Source organism: Pongo abelii, chromosome 2 (genome assembly GCF_028885655.2).
Source record: "Pongo abelii isolate AG06213 chromosome 2, NHGRI_mPonAbe1-v2.0_pri, whole genome shotgun sequence".
Lineage (NCBI taxonomy): Eukaryota > Metazoa > Chordata > Mammalia > Primates > Hominidae > Pongo > Pongo abelii.
In genome coordinates, this window is record NC_085928.1 from 147,763,454 (window position 1) to 147,784,574 (window position 21,121).

At 39.3% G+C, this 21,121-nt stretch overlaps 1 protein-coding gene across 8 annotated transcripts in view; it reads left to right on the forward strand.

Moving 5' to 3' along the window:
• Positions 1-21,121, forward strand: part of ARMC8 (armadillo repeat containing 8) — a 111,296-nt gene that overhangs the window by 82,312 nt on the left and 7,863 nt on the right. For 7 of the 8 annotated variants that reach the window (XM_024244091.3, XM_063721592.1, XM_024244093.3 and 4 more), the window contains 4 exon segments: positions 2,745-2,837; positions 5,424-5,573; positions 6,901-6,996; positions 16,870-16,965. In XM_024244091.3, coding sequence (XP_024099859.1) covers positions 2,745-2,837; positions 5,424-5,573; positions 6,901-6,996; positions 16,870-16,965 — 435 coding nt within the window. 8 annotated transcript variants of the gene reach the window in all.

The window sequence follows — 21,121 nt, forward strand, 5'->3', positions numbered from 1 at the left end:
AGTAGTTGACATTGAAATTTGTAGGTCGGGTTTAAAAACTCCTTCGGAATTGTTTGATTGCATAGGGGTGGGGGTGTGCAAATAAATCATTCATTTTAAAATACGGTTATCATTTCCCATTATTCTTTTTATTCTATCTGACATATTCAGCTTATTTAAAAGATATTACATCTTAAAGTCAATCTAAACTGCCTGAAGCTGTGAATGTAAGAGATAATGTTTCTTACAAATAGTAAACTATTCTCAGGCTATCTTTACTAAAGAATAAATTAAGACTAAATTTTGTAAACCAGGATTATAAGTCATTTCAAGGAGATAACTGCTGTCATTGGAAAATCATCTTTTGATGTTTAATGTTAATGGTAGTTGTTTGGGGAGGGGTTGGATGGGGGTTCCCTTCTGCATTTTATAAAATATTTGAGTATGTATTCTTTTTTTAATAGGAAAAACTAAAATATACCTTAATGAAGAAGGGGAAAACCTTATAAAGTTAGTTTTATTATGTCATAATATCCCTGATCTGCCCAATCATGAACTCAGGTTTATTGTGCATTTAGTTGTCCCATTTGTGTTGAATTTATTTGCTGCAGTATAACACTTGTAGGTGTTGACTATAATTAAGAAAGGTAGTATTAATAAGATGGAGGTTCTGGCCAGGCACGGTGGTTCACGCGTGTAAACCCAGCACTTTGGGAGGCCAAAGCGGGCAGAACACTTGAGGTCAGGAGTTTGAGACCAGCCTGGCCAACATGGTGAAACCCCATCTCTGCTAAAAGTACAAAAATTAGCCGGGGGTGGTGGTGCATGCTTGTAATCCCAGCTACTCCGGAGGCTGAGGCAGGAGAATCACTTGAACCCGGGAGGCAAAGGTTGCAGTGAGCTGAGATCGCGCCACTGCACTGCAGCCTGGGCGAAAGAGGGAGACTCCATCGAAAAAATAAAACAAAACAAAAAAACAAGATGGAGGTTCAGAAATAGTTATTCAACAAGCAGGAATCTTGGAACAAACAGGGCAAAACTGGTAGTTACTCTGATGGAAGAGAAAGGCAGAACAGTACACCAGAGCTTCCATCAGTTCTCTACCCTGTAGATGGGGTCTTGGCCTGATGATAATCCAGTCACAGCTTGTGTACCACCGTTATTCATCCTTAACTGCTCTTATATTGCTCCAGATCTACCTTCAGGATATTTAGGGTCTGGTTAGGAAATAGGTAGATGAGCTCAGGCAAAGGATCACTAATAACGATTTTTTTATATTGAAAAATTAATTCCCAACTTGGGCAACATAGCAAGACCTTGTCTCTACTAAAAATTGAAAAATCAACCAGGCATGGCACACACACACCTGTAGTTCTAGCTACTTGAGAGGCCGAGGCAGGAGAATTGTTTGAGCCTGGGAATTTGATGTTGCAATGAGCTATGATCATGCCAGTACACTCCAGGCTGGGCTTCAGAGCGAGACCCTGTCTGAAAAAATTAAAATGAAAAAAAAAAAAAAATAGATTCTGAACCAAAGTGGGGGAGGGAAATGCTATAAGAGCATTTTTTTGTGCCAACTGACAAAATTAGAGTATGGGCTATAGATTTGATTAAAGTATTATTTTAATTTATTATTACCTTTCCTGAATTTGGTAACTGTACTATGGTTATCTAAGATAATATCTTTGTTTTTAGGAAATATACATTGAAATATTAAGCGTAAAAGGGGCATGATGTATGCATCCTACTTTCACATGGTTCCGAAAAGATAGATAATGTGGATTAGGTAGATAGTACGAGAGAGATGATAAATTAACAATGGCAAATGTTAAAAACTGGCAGATCTGGGAAAAGAATATCTGAGCGTTCCTTGTATTTTTTGCTACTTTATAAGTTTGAATTTATTTCAAAATAAGTTTTTAAAATATAATTTGTACAGTTGAGAAATATATACCCCTTTTTCTGGGTATATAGATCTGGATTGCTTCTGACGTTTCTGTAATCCTCTTGACAAGTGACCTTTAAGCATTCATTGATGATGGTAAATCTTAATCCTCTAAGGTTTGAATATTTTTTAGAAATTAGCAAAAATTCATGTTCAGTCAAGTATCATAAATTTAAGTAGTTAGACTAAAGCATGGTATTTTAGGTGTAAAATGTGGCATGACTGTAAAAGTACAGGACTGTTTTGCTTGTATAATTGATAAGTAGTCCTGAAAATATCCTAAAAGATAAATTCTGCAGCATGTTTGGAATAAGACTGACAGCTTGGAAGGAGGGTGATTTGGTTGTCTAAGTTCCTTTATATTTCTTTCCTTTACCAACCATATTACTTCATAGAGTTTGTAAGCAATGCACAAGATATACACATAAAGCAGAAAGTGACAGTCTCAGCAAAAGATGAGAGTGGGGAGCTAGGTAATGGAGTCATAAGGGTCTGTGTGAAATGTACAGATAACTAGAATGTCTCCTGAATCCTCCAGGACTACAAGGATAAAAGGAAATGACAGAGTGGTTTGGTTTTGTTTTCTTTTTTCTTTTTTCTTTTTTTTTTTTTTTGGCTTTTTGGATTTATGAGAAAATAATTGTCTTTGCCCTTCTCAAGGTGATTTTTATGGCTACATCACTCATGCTTTGCAAAAGTTGCCTGGAATTGAGTAAGAGTGGGGAAGAAATCACAGACAAAGTGTCAAGGTATATGCATGTTTAGTTTGCAAACTGGACTTTAAAGCTGTGATTCTTTTTTTTTCCCTGTCCAATGGCAGCCAATTTTGGAATCAGGAGCCGTAGAGCTACTTTGTGGATTAACTCAGAGTGAAAATCCTGCTTTACGAGTGAATGGAATTTGGGCTTTAATGGTACGTTTCACTTTTATATATATCATAACTTACAAAAGGAATACAGCTATTGTCTAAGTTAGAACTATAATGTGTTATTTGAAATGTCTGGAATTTTCTTTTTCAAAAATCTTGCTATTTTTTTCTAGTTTTCTAATGACTAGGACCTAGAAGGCTTAGTATTAAACTAACAGATTTAACTGTAAGCAAGTTATGCCTCCATTCTCTTATTTCTTATTAAGAAAAGTGAACAGATGTTGAAACTTAGCTAATTCTGGGAAAATAAATTTTCCTTATCATGAACATATTATATTTTTTGTAGCGCCACCTACTTTACAAAGCACTTTCATATCTCCTTTGCTCTTCAGAACAACTTTATGATACCAGCCAGAGAGTTCTTACCATACTTTATAGATGAAGTAAACTAAGGCACAGAATGATTATTTTTTTTATTGGCAAATAAAAATTATGTGTGTTTATAATGTACAACATGATGTTTTGAAAGATAGATAGATTGTGGGATGGCTAATTTGAGCTAATTAATTAACATGTATTACCTCACATATTTAACCATTTTTTGCAGAATGATTAACTTGTCGAAGGTAATAAAATTGGTGCATAAATACTTAATAATTTTTTAACAGTTTCTAGTAAATAATTTGTAATATATTCTAAAACTTTATGAGGTTAGAGAACCATTTCTCCTTAAGATTATTAAAATTTTCTTGAAATTGTAAATAGAGTAATCCTAAATTGATTTTTAAAACATATTTATACTATTTACAATTTAATTGCTCTGTACCAGACACTAAGCTGGGCGTTTTATATTTATCCCTAATTCTTATTTTAAGATATATTGGTATATATTCACTTTACAAATGGGAAACTAGGACTCAGGGAGGGTAAGTGAATTGTGAAGGTGAAGGCCTCACAGCTAATAATGGAAATGGGTTCAGAACCTTTTCCAAGCCTGTATTCTCCCTGTTCCATGCTATATCTGCTGTGTTTTTATGCAGACTTTAGGATAGAAATAATTATCTTCTAAGAAAGCAACAAATCTGTAGTTTCACAGATATTTTTCTCCTGAACTTTGCACAGCTTTTAGCACTTCTCTTTCTTGAAACTCCTTCCCAGGACTTATTTTTTTTAAACTCACTTTCTACCTAGCTTCCTTTTCAACTGCTTCTCTGAGAACATTCCCCCAAATTTCAGTTTCTGGTTTCCAATTCTCATTACATCAGTTTCAGGGACTTCATCTCATAACATGGTTTCAACTTCCCCTAATAGGTTACTTTGAAATCTACATATCCAGATGTAACTGTTACCTGTTTCCCAGATCTATCACTTAAATGGCATATGGGACTTCATTTCAGAATCCTGGAGGGCAACAACCACATATTATGTCTCTAGTTTACAAGATTTTTTTTTCTTTCTTTTTTTTTTTTTTTTTGGATACAGAGTCTCTCTTAGTTGCCCAGGCTGGAGTGTAGTGGCATGATCTCAGCTCACTGCAACCTCTGCCTCCTGGATTCAAGTGATTCTTGTGCCTCAGCCTCCTGAGTAGCTGGGATTACAGGTGTGTGCCACCACACCTGGCTATACAAGAGATTTTTGTATCAAAAGTTGATTTGTAAGTTGTTACTTGGAATTTACCATGGTTTTTGTTTTCTTCAGACATGTATAGCTTGGGATTAAGCTGGGCTAACCCATGATACAAATTAGAGAAAAAGGAGCAAAATAGCTACTAGCCACCTGGGATTACTGGTAGCTCAGACACACCTCCTACCCTCTGGAGAGCTTCCTGTGTGATACAGCCCAGCCATGCCAACACCTACCATAGTATTGTGAACACAATAGATGTTTTCATGCCAGTAAAGTTAAGAAAACCCACTGCTTATTTTCTTCTGTGAGTACTTTGAAATCATTCTTAAAAGGCATGGCACAGTATAATCATTAATAGTCATTTCGTGTACAGCAGGCAACTTGATAACCATAAAGATATTCTCAAAAGTGATAAATGAGTTTTGTATTTATTTGAGAAGTCTTAAGACATTCAAATGTCTGTACCTAAAAGTGGTCACATTCCTCATGTAGAAGTATATCTAAGAGTAACAGTTACCTTTCTCTTGACAGACAGAAATATAGGTGATTAACAAGAATCAGGAAAACAGATTGATTTATCCTTAAAGATTTTCTGCAGATTCTGTTTGTACTTTGAAAATTATCAGAGTTGGCCAAGCCTGGTGGCTCACACCTATAATCTCAGCACTTTGGAAGGCCAAGGCAAGTGGATCACGATGTCAGTTCAAGACCAGCCTGGCCAACATGGTGAAACCCCATCTCTACTAAAGATACAAAAATTAGCCGGGCGTGGTGGCTCACGCCTGTACTCCCAGCTACTCAGGAGCCTGAGGCAGAATTGCTTGAACCCGGGAGGGTAGAGGTTGCAGTGAGCCAGTATTGTGCCACTGCACTCCAGCCTGGGCGACAGAGCAAGACTCTGTCTCAAAAAAATAAAAAAAAAGAAAATTACCAGAGTTACTATTAAAATATAATTTAATAAAGTAAATGTAGACATGATTCTTGCAACTTCTTTAATCCTTTCAGAATATGGCATTTCAGGCTGAACAAAAAATAAAAGCAGATATTTTACGAAGCTTGAGTACTGAACAGCTATTCCGGTTATTATCAGATTCAGATTTGAATGTGCTGATGAAGACATTGGGACTTCTTAGAAATCTCCTCTCCACTCGTCCTGTAAGTAAAATCACCCAGGCTTCCAAATTAGCTAGCTCTGCATATGCATTGCAAGACATTGCTCTCTCTATGCTCTCATTAATATCTGCCCATGAGTGTGATTCAAATGCTGCCCCCTTCCAAAGAAACAAGGAGTTGATGTCTAAACCTGTCACCTTCATAGGTGTTCTGGGAGCTGCTTCACCATATCACCCCCTATTCTCCACTCCTACACTGCTTATCCTGTCTCCCTCTAATCCCTGGAACAGAGGAAAACATGACCAGTGCCTACCTTGATTTGTTACTTTTTTCTTACCTGGTATGCTGTCCAGGATGGATTTTCTCATCTGCCTAAATCACTTATCTCTGGGGCCTCTGCTTCTTTCCCTTTAGAGAATTCTCAGAGCCATTCCATAGACCATCTCCCTACCCACATTTACGGGATTGACCTCTGAAGATGCCAGTGTAGAAAGCAGTGGATACGTGTCAGAGTAGGAGAGGCTGAGCCTTGCTGGTGGGGTCCCTCTCGATGTTCTCTAATGCTCCCCAAGAAACAATGCAAGTGGCCTTCAGGTAGATGAGGAAATATGAGTGGTTCCCTTCTCTGTGCCCCACAAGTTGTCATTATGCATTTATTCTCCAAGATAGTATTAGGAAATCTACACTGTGTTTTCCATGTCTCTGGCTTTGTCCATTACCCCAGTCCATTTTTTGTGCTTCCTTTTTTTTTTTTTGAGACAGAGTCTTGCTCTTTCCCCCAGGCTGGAGTGCAGTGGTGTAGTCTCAGGTCATTGCAACCTCTACTTCCTGGGTTCAAGTGATTCTTCTTTCTCAGTCTCCCAAGTAGCTGGGATTACAGGCGTGTACCACCATGCCCAGCTTATTTTTTGTATTTTTAGTAGAGACGGGGTTTTGCCGTGTTGGCCAGGCTGATCTCGAACTCCTGACCTCAGGTGATTGGCCCGCCTCGGCCCCCCAAAGTGCTGGAATTACAGGTGTGAGCCCACTGCACCTGGCCTTTGCTTCCTTTTTCTTTAATATATTTGAGTTTGAGGACCCCCAATGATTGTGCTTTCATATTCTGTCAGGTCAACTTTATGTATGTATGTATGTGTAATGTGTATATACATATGTGTGTGTGTGTGTGTGTGTGTGTGTGTATGACATATTTGAAGGCAAACTGCAGCTTCAAAATATAATAAACACTGTTCTTTGGCATCTAGTTCTATATGCTATAGTGTTTTGCATGAAGCAGTTGTGAATCATATTGTTTTAACTTTTAGAAGCCTTCTATTTGTCCTGTGGTCTTTGTTTCTTTGATAATTATGGATTTCCCATTGTTTTACAGCATATAGATAAAATAATGAGTACTCATGGAAAGCAAATTATGCAAGCCGTCACTCTTATTCTAGAAGGGGAACATAACATTGAGGTCAAAGAGCAGGTACGTTGTTCCTTTTTCTTGGAGAATATTTTCTGAATGTGAGCACAAAGGAAGTTCTTAAGAGTCTCCTGAAATATTCAAATCTGCAGAAGACAGAGTGCTGAGATGGGAGATGTTCTAGAGATAGGAAGAAATATCTTCCACCATCCCTTAAACTCTCTTTAAGACTTCTTCTTCCTGAAATAGAGGAAAACATGACCAGCGTCTACAGTTTTGCTCTCTGTGTCATGCACTGTGCACACTGTCCCTGTCTCTACAGGAGCAGCCACCTTTCATCATCCTGGAATGAATCCTTTTTCCAGGATAAACAAGTGATTTCCAGGATAAATAAATAGTGATTTCTAGCCCTCTCTACCACCATGCTCTCAACTCAAAATTCCTGCAACTTGCTGATAAAATAATTCCTCATCCTGGAGATAGTTTTCATTTCTTTTCTCTTAGGCATCTTATTCCTCATCCCATAACCCTACTTCCATTAAGTTTCAGGAGGGCAAGTAAAGGGTAGGTATTAAAATACGAAGCTGTGCATTATTTATCAGGACAGTTGGGAATTATTTTTCTTTATTTTCTGGGATTTATCATGGGAGTTTTAATGTATATATTTTATTTTGCTCTAAAAACAAAGGTCACCTGCAAACTTAAGATTTTAACACAGGACCAGAGGTACTGGTGATCTTCAGTTTTTTGACATAGGTTTTGGCTACATGGTTATGTTCCCTTTCAAAATTCATAAAGCTGGCTGGGTGCGGTGGCTCATGCCTGTAATCCCAGCACTTTGGGAGGCCGAGGCAGGCAGATCACGAGGTCAGGAGATCGAGACCATCCTGGCTAACACGGTGAAACCCCATCTCTACTAAAAAAATACAAAAAATTAGCCGGGCGCGGTGGCGGGCGCCTGTAGTCCCAACTACTCGGGAAGCTGAGGCAGGAGAATGGCGTAAACCTGGGAGGCGGAGCTTGCAGTGAGCCGAGATAGCGCCACTGCACTCCGACCTGGGTGGAAGAGCGAGACTCCGTCTCAAAAAAAAAAAAAAATTCATTAAGCTGTAGACATATATGTATGTCTATCTGAAAGAAACTCGCCCAAGGTCATCAGTAGAGAGCTGGACCCAGAGAGTCTAACTTCAGGGGCTGTGCTTCTCATCTTCTGTATTCTTGAGTTAAAGTAATTCAGCCAGCCTTGGAAGAACAATCCAGGAAGTAAGCATTGTAGGTCTTAGGAGCTGCAATTGAATTTGTGAGCAAAAAGATGGTAGGTTTGATAAAGTGATTTTAAGACAGATATTTTACGTGATGTCTCTTAAAATTTTTTAAAAAACTGTTTTGATGAAAAAAATTTAACACAGAGAAAGTATAATCTCATAAGCATCACTAAAATTAGCTGAAATGAAATCCATTACTGAAACACAACAATGAAGAAAATAAATTGTTCAAAATAAACCATTGTACTTTGAGAGGATAGAAATGAATTTTGTCTATAAAGACAACTTACCTGGATAGAATTTCAGTAACTTGAAAAGTGAAGCAAGACAGAAAGGTGAGGCAAGATTTGAATGAGGGCAAAATGAAAGACCAACAATAATATTGTTTTTGCAGGACACAAAGGAACTTTCTCATACAGATTTTGGAAATGATCTGGAAGTAGGCGAGTATGGGAGGCTAAACAGTCAGCTGACTAGCTAGAAGTTTAATGCTTCTCAAAAGCACCTGATAAATTATTTTTTTGACTGACATACAATTGACATACAATAAGCTGCACATATTTAAAGTATACAGTGTTTCAGTTTTGACACGTGCATCCACCTATGAAACTGTCACCACAGACAAGATAGTAAAACATATGTATCACTGCCCTTAAATTGGGAACAAGACAAGTATGTCCATTTGTACCACTCCTGTTCAACACTGTGCTGGAATTCCTACCAAGCAAAAGAAGGCAAGAAAAAGAAATAAGAGGTATACAGATTGGAAAGGACAGTATGAATGCCTATAATAGAAAATGCCATGGACTCACCAAAAAATCTAGAACTAATAAATGAGTTAAGCAAGGTCACAAGATAGAAAAGTCAGTTGTATTTTTATATACTAGCAGTGAACAATTGGATATTGAGATATTAAACAGTACCATTTGCAGTAGCTTAGAAAAAAATGAAATTCTATGTATACATCTCACAAGGATTTGTATACTGAAAACTATAAAAACACTGATAATGAGAGAAATCCAGGACCCAAATAAATGGAGAGATATACCATGCTAAAATGTTGGTTCTCCCCAAGTTGGTTTATAGATTAAGCACAGTCCCAAGCACAATCACAGCATATTTGTTTATAAATATTACCATAGATGTAAATATCTAAAATCTGTGCCTTTACATATAGATTTTAAAATCCGTATGAAAAGGCAAAGGAACTAAAAAGCCAAAACAGTTTGGAAGAAAAAACAGGAACAATTGGAGGATTCACAGTACCTTATTTCAAGACTTAATTATAAAAGTACAGTAGTAATGAAGACAGTATGCTTTTAGCAAAAAAAGATAGCACTTATCGATCAATGGAACAGATTAGAGAGTCCAGAAATAGACCCACACATATATGGCCAGTAGATTATTGACAAAGGTACAAAGGCAACTCGGTGGAGAAAGAATGGTCTTTTCAAGAAAAGATGCTGTACAAGTGCCAAAAAAATTAACTTTGAACTATACCACACACTTGAGATAAAAATTTACTGATAGACATAACATAAAAGGTAAAAGTATAAAACTTAGAAAATGCAGGAGAAAATCTTTGAGATCTTAGATTAGGAGAAGAGTTGTTAGCTATGAAATTTAAAACATCATTCAGAAAAGAAGGTAAATTGGTCTTCATCAAACTGTAAAACTTCTGCGTCGTGAAATGCACTGTTAAGACACTGAAGCGACAAGCCATCCACTGGAAGGAATATTTGTGGATCAGATATCTGACACATGACTTGTGTCCAGAATATTTGAAGAATTCTCAAAACAACAAGAAAACAACCAAATATAAAACTGAACAAACAATATGAACAGACACTGCACAATAAAATATCACTATGCATCTTTTAGAATAGCTAAACTGTTTTTAAAACAGTACAGTTGCTAGCAAGGATGCAGAGCATCTAGTGGAAATGCAAAATAATACAGTCATTTTGGAAATGGTTTGACAGTTTCTTACAAAGTTGAACATATACTTGCTATACCACCCAGCAATCCCATTCCTAGCCATTTACTCACATAAAATGAAAACCTAAGTTCACACACGTTCGTAACAACTTTATTTGTATCACCAAAAATTAGAAATTAACATCCCTCAACAAACTATGGTGCATTAATATAATAGGATATCACAGTCACAATAAAGAGGGACAAACTGTTGCTATATGTAACAACATGGATGGATCTCAAATGCATTATGCTATGTGAAAGATGCCAGATACAATACAAAAGGCAAGATACTATATGATCCCATCTATATGACCATCTGTAAAAGACAAAACAGTAGAGACAGAGAACAAATCAAAGGTATCCAAGGCTTAAAGGTTGGGGGCAGGATTTGACTATAAAGGGATAGCACAGGACAATTTAGGGAGGGAGGCAGTGATAGAACTGCTCTGTAAATGCTGATTGTACTGGTGGTTTTAAGATTCTATACATTTGGTAGGCCAGGCATGGTGGCTCACACCGTGATCCCAGCACTTTGGGAGGCTGAGGCAGGCGGATCACTTGAGGTCAGGAGTTCAGGACCAGCCTAGCAACATGGTGAAGCCCTGTCTTTACTAAAAATACAAAAATTAGCCAGGTGTGGTCACGCACCTGTAGTCCCAGCTACTTGGGAGGCTGAGGCAGGAGAATCGCTTGAGCCTGGGAAGCAGAGGTTGCAGTAAGCCGAGATCACACCACTGCACTCCAGCCTGGGTGACACAGCAAGACTCCATCTCAAAAAAAAAAAAAAAAAAAGATTCTATACATTTGGTAAATAAAATTACTACCAAAAGAGTGAATTTTACTGTATTTCATAATTCTGTTCTCATTTCTACAAATGAAATGCCAATTGGGATTTTGATCGTATTGTATTTATAAATAAATTTGGGAGGAAGTGACATCTTAACAATATTGAGTCTTCCAATTCATGAATATATCTTCCCAATTATTTAGGTCCTCTTTAATTCTTCTTATAGCAGTGTTTTGTAGTTTTTTATATATAGGTCTTGCACTCCTGGTCGGATTTATTCCTATTTCATATGTTTGATGTTTTTGTAAATGTTATTTTTAAAATTTTGATTTCCAGTTGTTCGTTGTTAGTATATGGTAATACAATTTTCGTATGTCAGTCTTGTATCCTGCATTCTTGCCAAAGTCACTTTAAGTTATTTTGTGTGGATTACTTAAAATTTTCAACAAATGATCACATCTGTAAATAAAAATAGCTTTATTTCTTACTTTCCAATCTATATGCTATTTTGTTTTTCTTGTTTCATTGTCTAGCTAGAACTTCCAGTGTAATGAGATGAGGATGAACATATTTGTTTTGTTCCCAATATTAGAGGAAAGCACTCAGTCTTTCACTATTAAATATGTAGGGTGTAGGTTTTTCATAGATTCCCTTTATTAAAGAAAGGAAAAGAAATTATCTTCTAGTTTGTTGAGTTTTTACCATAAATAGATATTGGATTATTTTTACTTTTTTATTTTTAAACGCCAAACATGAGCCATAGATTTTTTTTTCAATCAATTACTTTTTTTGCATCTGTTGAAATCGTTTTTTTTTAAACTCTGATTTATATGGTGAATTCATTTGATTCAGTTTCAAATGTTAAACTAATATATTTGAGGTAAACCTAATTTAGTCATTATGTATTATCCTTTAGATATATTGTTAGATTCAATTTACTGAAATTTGGTAAGGAGTGTTTCACATCTATATTCATGAGGGGTATTGATGAATAGTTTTTTTATAATGTCTTTTTCTGGTTTTGGTATTGGGATAATGCTGGCCTTGGGGAATGAGGTGGAGGTATTCCTTCTTCAATTTTCTGCAAAAATTTGTGAAGAATTAATTATTTTTTTCTTCAATTTTGATGGAATGCTACCAGTTGGAATCATCTGGATACGATGACTGTTTTGTGGAAAGGTGTTTAACTACAAATTCAGATTTTTTAATAGAAATAGGACTACTCAGGTTATCTGTTTCTTGTGTGAGCTTTGGTATTATGTGTCTTTCAAGGAATTTGCTCATTTCATCTAAGTTTTCAAATTTATTAACATAAAATGGTTCATAATTTCTTATTCCTTTTTCAAGTCTGTAGTATCCTTTGCAGTATCCCCTCCCTTGTTCTTTATATTGGTAATTCTTTTTTTTTTTTTTTTTTCTTGGAGACAGAGTCTCGCTCTGTCACCCAGGCTGGAGTGCAGTGGCCGATCTCAGCTCACTGCAACCTCTGCCTCCCGAGTTCAAGCCTTTCTCCTGCCTCCACCTCCCAAGTAGCTGGGATTACAGGCACATGTCGCCACACCCAGCTAATTTTTGTATTTTTAGTAGGTATGGGGTTTCACCATGTTGGCCAGGCTGGGCTCAAACTCCTGACATCAGCTGATCTGCCCACCTCGGCCTCCCAAAGTGCTGGGATTACAGACACGAGCCACTGTGCCTGGCTGATAATTCCTTTTTTCCTGTTCAGTCTGACTAGAGGTTTAGCAAAGAATCAGTTTTTGGTTTCATTGATTTTTCCCACTTATTATTATTATTGTGATATATATTTTTTAAGACAGAGTCTCACTCTGTTGCCCAGGCTGGAGTGCAGTGGTGTGATCTTGGCTCACTGCAGCCTCTACCTCCTGGGTTCAGGCTATTCTCATGCCTCAGCCTCCTGAGTAGCTGGAATTGCAGGTGCCCACCACCACACCCGGTTATTTTCTTTTTTTTTTTGAGATGGAGTCTCGCTCTGTCGCCCAGGCTCGAGTGCAGTGGCGTGATCTCGGCTCACTGCAAGCTCCGCCTTCCAGGTTCATGCCATTCTCCTGCCTCAGCCTCCCGAGTAGCTGGGATTATAGGCGCCTGCCACCATGCCGGGCTAATTTTTGTATTTTTAGTAGAGACGGGGTTTCACCATGTTGGCCAGGCTGGTCTTGAACTCCGAACCTAGTCATCCACCCACCTCGGCCTCCCACAGTGCTGGGATTACAGGCATGAGCCACCATGCCTGGCCAACTTTTTGTATTTTTAATAGAGATAGGGTTTCGCCATGTTGGCCAGGTTGACCTCAAACTCCTGATCTCAAGGGATCCACCTGCCTCGGCCTCCCAAAGTGCTGGGATTACAGGCATCAGCCACTGCACTCAGCCTGTTCTCTATTCAGAGTTTAGCCAACTGTTTCTGTAAGAGGCAAGGTGTATATTTTAATTTTTGCAGGCTCTGGTCTCTAGCAACTACTCCTCTATGCTGTTCTAGCCTGGAAGCAGCTATAGACAATACATAAGCAAGTAGATATGGCTGTCTTCCAATAAAAATTACCAAAAGAGACAGCAGGCTGGATTTGGCCCAAACCATAATTTACCAGTCTCTGCTCTATTTCCTTGATTTCCAATTGTTCATATTAGTATATACACTAATATGCATACATTAATGGTGTGTGTGTGTGTGTAGTTTTTTTTTTATCTGTTCCTTAGCTCACATATTCAATGAGTTGGCCCAATAATTGATTTCTTTTTTTTTTTTTTTTTTGATACAGAGTCTCACTCTGTTGCCAGGCTGGAGTGCAGTGACACGATATCAGCTCACTGCAACCTTTGGCTCCCAGGTTCAATAGATTCTCCTGCCTCAGCCTCCTGAGTAGCTGGGACTACAGGCATGCGCCACCACACCCAGCTAATTTTTGTACTTTTAGTAGAGATGGGGTTTCACCATATTGTCCAGGATGTTCTCAATCTCTTGACCTCGTAATCCACCCGCTTTGGTCTCCCAGAGTGCTGGGGTTACAGGCGTGAGCCACCGCCCTCGGCCTAATTGATTTCTTTAAGATTTGATTGCTTGTCTCCATAGGAATATTTACAGAGGGGTTTTATGAGCTTCAAAACAGAACTGTACCTCACTCTTTCATGCTGTTCAAGGTTGGGGATGCATGGGCGTATTCTAACACTACACAAAGGGGAATTACTTACCTGTCTTGCTGACCTGGTCTATTCTGAGGGATCTTCCCTGGAATTCCCCTTTATATTCTGTTTTAGTGGGTAAGAGGGGATAGCTCTTTTCTAGGAGAGTCTAAAGGTGTTTACCATTTCTCTTCTCTCCATGGATACCTTGGTTATGAAGCCTTATTAAAATTCTTATTCATAATAAGGATCATTTCCATTATTTTCTCTTAAGCTGCTCTGGCCAACCCATAGGATTGAGTCTTCTTGGTGAGAAATGGTGGGGAGATGGAGAACAAGAGGGTAATAAGCTATGATTCTTCCATGTGCTGCCCCCCGTCCTACTTCTCAGCCAGGTTTTACCTGTGTTCCCTAGATTGGCTTCACCCTCTGCATTTTGATTTTGTCTTAGTAAAGCCTGGCAGAGGCTGGTTGGTGAGGATTGGATCACTACCACTGATGAATATCATTTTGCTGGCTTGCTCTTGGAAGGTGGGGTTATTGTAAAGCTTGCTAAGGCTTTCTGTAATCACTTTAAGGAATTCGAGCAGAACTAGAAGGAATGTGGTATTATGAGTCTGGTGTTGCCACATTTGGATTGCATGTCAAGACAAGTGATGGAGAGGGAGAGAGAAAGAATACTTGTAGGCTGGGCACGGTGGCTCATGCCTGTAATCCCAGCACTTTGGGAGGCCAGGGCGGGTGGATCATGAGATCAGGAGTTCGAGACCAGCCTGGCCAACATGGTGAAACCCCGTCTCTACTAAAAATACAAAAATTAGCTGGGCGTGTGGCACACACCTGTAATCCCAGCTACTTGGGAGACTAAGGCAGGGAGAATTGCGTGAACCCAGGAGGCAGAGGTTGCAGTAAGCCCAGATGCACTCTAGCCTGGTGACAGAGTGAGACTCCATCTCAAAAAAAAAAAAAAAAAAAAAAAAAAAGAACACTCATTGTATTTAATTACCTTATGCTATCCTATAGGCTCAGGTGGGGCTAGAATGTGGGGAAAGCAACTATAATTCACTTGGTTCTGATGTCGTCTTGAACTTGGACTCCTAAAACATTGACTGTCAATTCTTCCCCAAACTAATCACTCCTGTTAATTACACTGGGCATGCTCATGTCTGCCCCTTCATAAGATCTTCTCCACAAGCAACTAACCAAAAAGAGTGCAGATTCATTATTATTGATTTCCTTAGGGTATTGTTCCTACCAAGAAATTTAAGACAGGTTCACCATGTACCAGTGCTTATATACCAGATCACCAGAAATCTGACACCTTCTCCAGATCAGATCACGTCTGTCCCACTTCTTGGGCACATAAAGGCCTCCTCAACATGATCTAACTGCCCTGGAATAAATAGTTCCCCAGTGTTTGCTTAGCTATTGGACTATACAATTTATGTTTCATGTCTACTGTGTCTCAGAGGCAGCCTTTTCTGGTTTCACACCTCAGGACTTACTCCCTAATAATCTAGTTACAGCAGTGTGTTAATCTAGGAGAAATAAAACCACGCACCCTTTAGGATATTTTGGGGCTTGGGCCACTACAAGAAAACAGTCTCCTCAATTAGCTTAATTAGCTTGTCTTGCAAAGAAAAAGTTTAAAATTGGAGAAAATTATGTGAATCTGTATCCCAGCCTCACCTCTCATTCCTTTGAGTTATTCCTGACTGAGTTCCAGGACTGTGTCACTTCCTCCGGGAAGTTTTCCCTAACCCTTGCAGTATCCAACAAATGCTCTTTCTTCATGCCTTCTGTGTTCTCTGTTTACTTCAATCACAGTGAAATGTAATTGTTTGTGTGATAGCTTCAAAGTCAGGGAGTGTGTTTTTTTTTCCTGCCTCATCCTGATGCCCTGCAGAGGGCGTACCCATGATAGTTACTTAGTAAATGGTTTGTTGAATTGCTAAGCTTGGCACTGTTGGTATCCCTATCATAGTCCTTTCACCATTATCTTAATTTTTGCCTCCTGCTGGTCTGGCTTCGAGAATGGAACAGCTGACAAGAACAGTTTTTCCTTTGAGAAGACTGCAGTCACCAGTGCAGTGGTTGTCCTCAAGGTGTACTGTCCTGCCAGCTGGCACAGGCTTCCTCCAGTCTTCACATTAGGCCAGCCTGGACTAAGTTCCTTCATACATTTTACTTCCTTTTCTCTTCCCCTAACAGGGTTCAAAAAAGTTAAAAGGTCCCAAGTGCACATGGCTGGTGTAGCTGGTGAACAGGGTCTAGGCCTTCACCCAGAAGGTCATGAGCTTAGGAGCAAGCAGCAGGTGGAGGCCTAGGAAAGGGAGGCTTCCCTGGGAGGGGAGTTGCAACACCTACAGAGCTTCCACCAAAGAGACTACATTGTTGAAGGAACACTGTGGTTTGTCACAAGAGCTTCTCTTAGAAATAAGATTTTCAAGAAAAATAATAAGTTACATTTTCTCTTTGATTTGATAGTATGACCTATACAATATAGCTGCCTTTACCCAGCTATGGCTTCCCATAGCCCAGGAAGAAACCACCAAAGTGTTGGGGTTCTCTTTTCCCTAAGGTAGATTTTGTTTGGGTGTGGTTACTGTTACTAGTAATGATGTCAGCAGATGAGAAATCAGGGCATTGAGAGTGGAACCTGTGAGAATCCATGTACCTTCAAGTGAAAAATTGCCCAAGCTCTTGAGACAGCTTGACTCTGGGACTTCAGAGCTTTCCTGACTGTTGGCCCTTTGTTCTTTTCCAGACACTGTGCATCTTAGCCAACATAGCGGATGGGACAACAGCAAAAGATCTTATTATGACCAATGATGATATCCTACAGAAAATCAAGTATTACATGGTGAGCCCTTGTCCCTTTTCACCGTAGGATTAGAATGCAGGGACTGTTGCATTTTTAACTCAAAATAAATTGTGCAGAGATTTTAAAAAGAGGAAAAGAATAGATTACTCTGTGACTCCTCAGATTCAAAGAACTCTCTTCCATCCTGAAGAAAAAGAAAAAACACCAACTCCTTGAAGCTTGTACCACTTGGTATTATTATTACCTGCCAGTCCACTCCCTGCCCTTGTCATCTACTGGTTGCCTCCCTCTTACTGAGTGAAGACCCGGGCTCTTGGCTTTCTCTCAGTGGCCTCCAGTCCCTGTCTTCCCTCTCAAGGCTTCAGTCCCATGGTGGATGAACCCTCTAGCCCCCTGGCACCATAGTTCCTTTACCTGTTTGCTTCTAAACAATCTGCTACCTACTGCCATGGCCATACCCTGCATCTGATCATCACCAGAGACTGCTCATTGCCAAAATGTGGGTATCAAAAGGCCCTCCACTTCTCATTCTGTCAACATCTGACAAAATTCTAATCATGGAGGAAGCCTCCCGTTGTCACATGAATCTGTCTTCTCTATCCCTGCCATGTCAGAGTTAACTGCAGAGAAAGGCATAGAACCCCACATGGGCATAGCTCCTCCTGGTGTCCTTCAGTGATTCTCTAGGAAGCTGGCACCCTCATTCTCCATGAGAATAGATTCTTACCTGCCCCTCATTCTTTAGACCTCACCTCTTCCCTCCCCCATTACAGTTAGTGATGACCTCAGCTTTTTGTTCTTATTAAGAGAAACTAAAATCCTTCAGTGGCTCCTTGTTATACCTTGAATAAAGTTCATATGCCCTTATGATGGCCTGTCAAGTCCTACGTGACCTAACCCATTTATATCCCCAGCTTATCTCATTCCTCTCTTCCTTTGTTCATTACACTGGCCACTTGAAGTTTCTCAAAAAGGCCACGTTCTTTCCTTCCTTGGGACCTTCACACATACTGGCTTCTCTGCCTGGAACACTTTTCTTCTCTTTGTTTCACCCTTCAAATCTCAGCTGAACTTACACTTTCTTACTGGACTCTTGCCCTTATAGATTATTCCTCATTACTGCATTTTGTTCACTTCCTTCAGAGCACTTAGCTCAGTTTTAGTGATATGTTTGTGTGCCTACTGGGTGTCTCTACCACAGTGTAAGTTCCATGAGGGCAGGGACCATGTCGGCTTTGTGCACAATTGTATATCCACCATGGTATCTGGCCCTTAGCATATGCTTGGTAAATATTTATTGAATGAAAACCTTACCACTTCAACCCTTATCTTTCCAATACTAATCCACACTGTATCCATAATCACTTAAAAAGTTTTCCTTAACTTCTCATACCCATCGAGACATACCCATTTCTCTGTTATTCAAAGACAAAGCCAAACTTCTTTTTATTTTGAGACAGGGTCTCACTCTGTCACCCAGACTGGAGTGCAGTGACGCGATCTTGGCTCACTACAACTTCCCCCTCCTAGGTTCAAGCGATTTTCCTGCCTCAGCCTCCTGAGTAGCTGGGATTACAGGCACGGCACTATTGCCCGGCTAATTTTTGTATTTTTAGAAGAGATGGGGTTTCACCATGTTGGCCAGGCTGGTCTCAAACTCCTGACCTCAAGGGATCCACCTGCCTCGGCCTCCCAAAGTGCTGGGATTACAGGCATGAGCCACTGTGCCCAGCCTTCAAAGCCAAACTTCTTAAAAGCATCTTTTCTGCACATACTGCCTCCTTCTTTACCTCTAAAGTCATTCTTTAACCTGCTCTATTTCACCTCTACCCCCTCATTCAACTGAAACTTAGGGTCACCCATGACTTCCATGATGCCAAATCCAAAGTATCCTTTTCTCTTTTCATCTTACCCCACTTAGAGCAGACTTCAACCCAGCTGACTATTTCCTCCTCCTGGAAATATCCTTTTTTCTTGGCTTGTGTGACACCATACCTCCCTACTTATCTCTGGACCCTTTTCTCTTCTCTCCTACACATGCTCTCCTGAGATCAGCAGATCACAACCTTCATTGTACAATAGGACCTCATAGGGAGCTTTCAAAGATTACTGCTTTGCCTCCTCCCTCCCAAGATTCTTATTTAATAGGTCTAGGGTTATAGCCTGGGCATCAGGATTTTTTTTTTTAAGATTACTGGGTGGTTCTTACTTACAGAGTTGAGAACCATTGCCTTAGGAGAATCTCATCCACCCCCATAGCTTGTACTGTCATCACTGTGCTGACAATACACTGTAATTTCCAAATGTGTTTCCCAGCCTAGACCTCTCTTCCAAACTCTGGACTTATATATCCTCCTGCCCTTTCAGCATCTCCATGTGGCTGTCTGATAGCATCTTGGAGTCTATCTTGATTTCTCCAGCTCTTTCCCCTCATTCACTCAGTTTATCAACAAGTCCTATCTGCCCTTCTTCCAAAACTGATCTTGAATCCAATTACTCCTTTTCATCACCACTGCCCCCACCCTAGTCAGTCCAAGTCACAGCACCTTATGCCTGATTAACTATAATAACAGTATCCTCCTTGACACTTCCTCACTGTCACTCCAATCCCTTCAACCCAAGTGGTCTTCTAAAAATGTAAATCAGATCTTGTCCCTCCACTGTTTAAATCTTTCAGGGGCTTCCTCTCAACACAGAATGAAATCCAGAGTCCTTACTGTGGCCTACAGTTTCGCACAATTTGGCTACACCTACTTCTCTGAACAGACAGCTCCTTCTTACTTCAGACCTTTTCAGGAACTTTTTCTCCTGCTAGGAATTTCAAGCCCCTTGCTCTTTGCACATCTGGCACCTTCCTATTCTTCAAGTCTCTGTTTAAGTATTGCCTCCTTCAAAGAGATCTGTTTTGTGCATTCTACCTAAATTAAGTTCCCACCCCTCCACCCTCCAATTTTCTCTATCCTCATAGTAATTTGTGTCCTCAAAAAAATTGAATGAATGATGAATAAACTTATGCATAGTAAATGCATATTTGTTATAGTATATACAAGCTCATTTATTCAACAAATATTGATTGATTGTCTGAGGCTGGGAGCAGATAAGTTTTATTCTGTTTTGTCTTAAGGGAGCCCAAACTGGACATCTCCTTAAAAGTGTTGGCAGTTAGAAGAAGAAAGAATCACTAGCCATAGAATTCTACTGGAGGAAGCCACATCCATTTCTTTGTCTCTGCTTAGTTGAAATATAGTCCTACATGAGAAGATAAGTCTGTCTTAGCCTTGAAAAAACCATTGAGCATATTTTGCCATTGATACTCCCTCAGATGTGCATAAATTATTTAAACATACTAGAAATTTTTTTTATTGACCAATAGGACAATCATCTATAAAGTTTATTTTATTATTGGGTCCTTTTTCATTCAGGCGAAAGCACCCAATCCAAAGCAACCAGAAATGCTTGTACTTTCAGTACATAAAGCAAAATAAATAAGAATTGTATTTAGAGAAATAGGAGGCTCATTAGTGATAGTAAAGACATTTGAGAAATCAACTAGAGATTTCATCAAGTTTTGGTGGATATTCCTATAGAAATAGGAGTAATTTAATTATTCCAGAAGCTGAATGTATTATATAATGCTTCTTGTTTTCAGCAAGTTGTGTCAGAGGAGTAAACCGTTTATAGATTGTGTGTGTGTGAAAGTCTAGGTGTTATAGAACTTCCTGACCATATATTCACTTTCTTCCCCAAAGGAATTATTGGGCCATTTGAATAAGATAACCAGTAGCTTAAGAGATAAATACCAGATGCACATCCACCCAGCGTATGTTGGCTGTTGGTGACCTGGAAACATAGCCTAAGTTGAAAGCATAGAATTGTCATATGACAGTGTTTCCTCGTGCATGGATTGAATCATAAATTGCAAACTGTACCCATAGCCCTAGAGGTGTTTTGTTTGTCCGGCCAGATGGTTTTTTAAATTTGAATTTGAATGTCTTTTGGCAAGGCTTGTACTCCTCAATTTGCCAGATTGTCCACTGTCCCTTGTTATCTTTAGCCCAACCCTTTTACTCATTAGTGTTAACTTCATGGCCCCTCAAGACATTTGAGTTTGAGGCCTCTTCTTCAGATTTTTTTTTTTTTTTTTTTTTTTTTTTTGAGACGGGGTCTCGCTCTGTCACCCAGGCTGAGTGCAATG